Below are 5,325 nucleotides of genomic sequence, written 5' to 3' on the forward strand. Positions count from 1 at the left end.
TTGTGTGAGTGCCCAGCTCACAGACGAGCACTGTGATCACCCCAAAAGTGTGTCCACAACCCGAGATTCCTGCACCTCCCAGCCACCAAACTGTCGCTAAGTCATCTTAGTTCTATATTTATTGCAGTGGGAACTTCAAGCCCCCTCTTTTTTCCAAAGGAAAGGGGGGAAAAAAGATGTAATGTCTTTTTTGACAGGCTGAATTCCTATCTAGTGGGTATTGAGGGAGATTAATTCCAGTTAACACCCATCAGATCGGGGTATAAACCAGCCCTGATGAGTGACCCCTTACGAAGGCGTTGCCTTGTCCATCCCCATCCCTCTGCGTTCTAACCCCAGCTGGGAAATGGATTCTTCGAGCCAGCTCCGTGCTGTGTATCCAGCAGCTTCGGAGGGTTTTTGCAGTGTTCAGTGATGCTTGATTTTTTGGGGATGCAAAAAGCTGCTTCGGTTGTTGCTGGCTGGTGTGTAGGCAATGCCGCAGGGCGTCTGGTGTCGGGGCTGCTGGCCCTAGACCCCGGGCTCCTTTCACTTCCCCCTTGCTCTTCCATCTTCCAAATTACATCCCAGCAGAGCAAGATTACACAGCGCTGGGTGCAGATCAAAGTCCTGCTCTGCAAACCCCAGAAGTCCATTAAGTCAAGATTAAAAAAAAAAACCCTGGTGCTATATTAGGGTGTAAATGACTAATTAATCTGTCTGTGTGCTGATGTAATTTGTGCTCTCTGGAGGGTTTCTTTCCGCAGTAATCACCTCTTGGGGAAGGCATGGGGTCGCTGAGCTGGCGAATATGTTCCTGATATTCAGCTGGTTCGTCCAACCTGGGAGTTCAAGCTTGCAAGCAGTAAATAGTTTTCCGAGCCATTTTTTCTGCTGCAAATAATGTGGGGTTGGGGAGATGTTAACAGGACTTGGCTGCAGATTAGCAATTTTAGGAGCTGCTGTGGTGAATGAAGGTTCACAGATTTGATGTTTCTTCTGCAGCTCCTGCTAGCAAATTGATGGATGTTAAGACACCTAATATAATTTGGTAACCCATCTGGAAATAAAAAAGGGAATATAAATAAAATCCCAGTTGGATTGCCCAGCCCTGCATGCTGGTCTGGCAGCGTTGGTGCTGGTGGAGGTCGGAGAGGGGGCTCTTTTGATGAGCAAAAGCAGCAAGCCGGTCTGGGAGCTGCAGGAGGTTAGTCCCGCCGTATGTCATTTTTACGGCTGCTTTAGAGCAGAGGACACTTTGCAGAAAATGGGAGATCGCTTTGTATTAAATAGCCCAAGTGCCGCACAGTCTGTCTTTGCCCTGAGTCTGTGGCAGGGCTCTCACCCTTCTCATCAACATTTACTCAGTTTGTGGTGTTTTTGGCTCGGCTCACTTAAAGTTTTGAGATCAGAGATGATTTTTTTTTTCTGATTCTGCAAGTAATCCGGGATCTTCACCTCTGGCTGCGTTCCCGGTTGTCCATCATCATGGAAACTCATTCCTCCATCAGAAGTTTGCTAACGGTGCGGGCGAGTGGTGGTGCTGAGAAATGAATCCCGGTCCCAAGGAGAGAGGAAACGTCAGCAGTTTATCTAACGACGCTCCGTCATGTGCCATAGCTATCGCAACTTAGGGACGTCCAGGGTTGGGTTTTTCTTCTCTAAGTGTGGCTGCAAATTAGCTTGGACTCAGCATGGGCACTGCTGGGCTCTCACTTTTCCTGGAAGATTGGAAAAACCCGGGATTTTCTGTCTATCTCTTTCACGTGAATTAATTCACAGGGAGAGTTGGAAGCTGGAAAGGGAGATGTGATGTGCTCTGGCACTGATATGCCTCGAAACAAAGGACGCGGCAAATCTGATAGTACCCGAGCGAGCTGTTTGGCCCCTGCTTTTGCAGGCTGCTGAGAAGCAGCATCATGGCTTTTCCTGAGCAGTCTTCCCCAGCTGCCAGCCCTGACTCCTGAACGTCCTGCTATTGTTGCATGGCTCAGAATAACACTTGCTATAGTATTAAGGTTTTTTTCAGAGCGTTGTGCCCGGGCTGAAATAGGTTCTGGTGAAAGGGCGGATGGTCTAGCGTCGAGCAAAAGCCTTTTTTTGCTTGCATAAACCCATGGCGTGTCCTGCAAAAAGAGCCATTGGGAGAATCAAACCCACTTGTTCTCTCATCGACGCTGTTACGGCTGTGCTGAGTCTTTCCAAGGCGGTTTCATATCCTCTGGCGAGGAGGTTCTGGAAATTGCTGGCAGAAAGCACAAGCGGAGATGATTTAGGGGAGCAATCTACAGACTGATGCTCCTCCGAGCCTTCAGACTCCGTATCCAACCGCTCTGCTAGATGGCTTAATACACTTTGGGAACATGAGGCACTTTCAATTCTGCTTTCCTAGTTTTTGATGAAAATCAGAACTGCAGTCCTGTTTGATTTCAGCTATGTCCTGGCTGTGAATATAACCCGTTTTGCTGAGCCCCCCTGGCTGTGCTGCTCCGAATTCAGGTATGTGCTTTGCTTGTTCCCACACAGCTTTTTGCTGCTTGCCAGGACAAAATTCTTCCCTTTTAGGTTCCGGAAACAAGTTCCTGCGTTTCATGCATTGAAGTTTCTATTGTCAGGTCTCAGACAGAGGAAAACGAGCGATTTTGCAGCACTTGGAGATGCTGTTGCGTGCTGCTTGCCTGGAGGGGCAGAGGATGGGCTTTGCTGCCTTCACCTTCCTGGTTTCCAACCTCACTGGAAATTTGGGGCCCAGAAACGCAGCCGGCAGCTCTCTGCAGGAGGGGTTTGCACACTGAGGCTGCAGCCTCTTTGGAGTCCTTCGTGCACAGGTTTTGCAGCCGTGGGAAAACCAAGGCTCTCTGAAGGGTTTGCAGATGCAAGCAGCAAGCTGGAAATGCCACATTCCCCCTAAAATTCAGCCCCAGGCTCCCAGACCTGCCTTTGCTCCCCATTTTACACATGTTCCTCCAGCTTCCCCTGGCAGATTTGCTTTTCCGGTTATTCTGGGGTGTGGACTGAAGGCTATGAAACTGAACTACTAAAAAACCAAAAAAAACCCTCTCTAATTCATCCTGACCTGAAAGGGGCTTTGCCGGCTGATCCCCAACGTCCTCGAAATGCAGATGCCTCTGAAACAGAGCCAGCATCTTACCATCGGGTAAGAACAGAGCTACGCTGGTACTATTCCTCTTTTTATTTATTATTGCCTTAATTCTGCTCACAGCTCCAGTATGAGAGCTTGGCTGTGTTTGATTTATTTTGGGGAGAGGGTCTTGTAACCACTCCAGAGCGAAACAAAACCTGAGCCTGTTTTTATCGACTAGAGAGCATCGTCCATCTCAAGGTCTGTTTCCCAAGCTGTCAGGGCGTGAGTTGTGGCAGCCCTATAATTTCTCGTAGGGAAATATCCATGCCAGTTTGTGCAGCACTTAGACATCAGCTCAAAATGTGCTGGCATACAGCGACGCAAATCTCCTCCCCCTCCCCTGCATGTATCCCCAGCCAAAATGTCTTTTACTCCCTGGGAAGAAGGACCAAAAAGAGGCGTTGCAGAGCCGAGCTGTCTTGGGGAAATATGTTGCGTTGGAAAAATCTGTTGTGCTTGAAACGTCAGTCCTCAAGAGGGAATTGCAAACCTGTTTGAGAGCCTCGATTTATCTCTAGCGCTGGTGTGAAAATTCCAGCAAAGAAAAGATTCCTTGGAGGGGGAGAAAAGAGAGGGGGGCTGGTGCTTGGTGCGTGGCTGTTTTGTGTCCCTCGGTCCCTGGCACATCCCTCTGCGGTGAAAAAGGCAGCGTCCCCCGTGCCACCGCACCGCCGAGCGCTTGCTGAACTTTTGATCGCGGCAAAACACAAGCGGGATCTCGCTCTGCCGGCAGTCTCCAGCTGTCAGCCAGCACCGGCAGAAACCAGGCAGTGGGGAAGAAAAAAACCCCAAACAGCTAAGCTGTGCTGGCTGCAGCCGAAGGAGAGAAATCCCTGGCACCCACCTCTCCCCCTTGACGCCCACCAATAAAACGAAGGTGGGTTTGCCTGGGGACACACACCAGCACGCAACGCGACAACGCACACCCGCCAAGTCAAGATGCTGTTCCTGAGCCCGAGCTTCTCTCCGAGGCTCCTTAGACCGTTCCCAGCCCAGATCAAGAGACACGACGCAGTTCCTGCAGCACGGCGCAGGCACGTCCGACACAGGCGTGTATTTTATGTCATGAGGTGATGCCATTTTGTGGTAAATAGCGAGTTTGCTTTTAAATTAGGAGGTTGGGAAAGGAATGGACGGCTCTGCAGAGTTGCTGGGAAGGGAGAGGACAGCGATGCTACAAATACACTCAAGACACGCTACCGACATCCCCGGGGGTTGCAAAGCCTTTTCTGCAGCTCCTTTCGCAGAGCTGACAAAGGATTCCCAAAGCCATCTGCAACCAGGGCAGGGAGATGGATTATTTCTAGCACTCTTTTAGAAAAAAAACGACTTTAATCGCAATGTTCTCCCGTGACCGGAGATCAGATGGAGGTGGAAGCAGCCCTGGGTGCCAGGGAGGGTTTGGGTTTTGACGCTCAGAACTCACCTGTCCAGGGCGATGGCCGTCATGGAGTAGATGCTGGCGAAGACGGCGGCGATGGGGAAGAAGTTGTGAAACTTGCAGTAGAGCAGCCCGTAGTACCACTCATTGTGGATGGCGTAGGTGAAGTTCACCACCGTGTTGAAGGCGGACATGGAGGCTTCGGCGAAAGCCAGGTTGACCAAGAAGTAGTTGGTGACGGTGCGCATCCTCTTGTGAGCCAGGATGATCCACATCACCACCACGTTCCCCACCACGGACACCACCACGATGAGGGCGTAGGCGACGGCCCACAGGGCCACCTGCCACGGGGGCTGCACAAACTGGTTTGCCAAGGACTCGTTCAGGGAGGCGTTGAACAGCGCCGCGGCCAGCGGCAGGGCGTTATCCATCGCACCACGACACAGCCGGACCAGGCACACGGATGCTTTGGGGTGCCGGTCCCTCTGGTTTAGGGTGCAGGAGGTTTGGGGTGCAGGTCCCTCCTGGTTCAGAGTGCAGCCATTTTGGGGTGTAAGGCTGGTTCAGGGCACAGGTACCTCCCGGTTCTGGGGAGAGCTGGTTTGGGGTGCACAGCATAGGTGTCTCCTGCTTCAGGGTGCAGCCAGTTTGGGGTACGGGACCCTTCTGGTTCAGGGTGCAGTCGGTTTGGGGTGCAAGTCCCTCCTGTCTCTGGGTGCAGCTGGAGCAGGGTGCCCGGCCATGTCAAGGCACACGGCTGGTTCGGGGCATGCGTCCCTCCGGGCTCAGCTGCAGCTGCGCCGGGGCGCAGATTCCTCCC

The 5,325-nt window shown here is 51.9% G+C and overlaps 1 protein-coding gene across 1 annotated transcript in view; it reads right to left on the bottom strand.

Annotated features, from left to right (window-relative positions):
• Window positions 1-5,009, bottom strand: part of TACR1 (tachykinin receptor 1) — a 15,396-nt gene extending 10,387 nt beyond the window's left edge. Inside the window, exon 1 of the mRNA XM_009702084.1 lies at window positions 4,551-5,009. Within this exon, the coding sequence (XP_009700386.1) occupies window positions 4,551-4,936 (386 nt within the window). The 5' untranslated portion in view covers window positions 4,937-5,009. The remainder of the gene's footprint in view (window positions 1-4,550) is intronic.
• Window positions 5,010-5,325: the final 316 nt, after the last annotated feature.

Source organism: Cariama cristata, unplaced genomic scaffold (assembly GCF_000690535.1).
Source record: "Cariama cristata isolate BGI_N322 unplaced genomic scaffold, ASM69053v1 scaffold16746, whole genome shotgun sequence".
In the NCBI taxonomy this organism is placed as follows: Eukaryota; Metazoa; Chordata; class Aves; order Cariamiformes; family Cariamidae; genus Cariama; species Cariama cristata.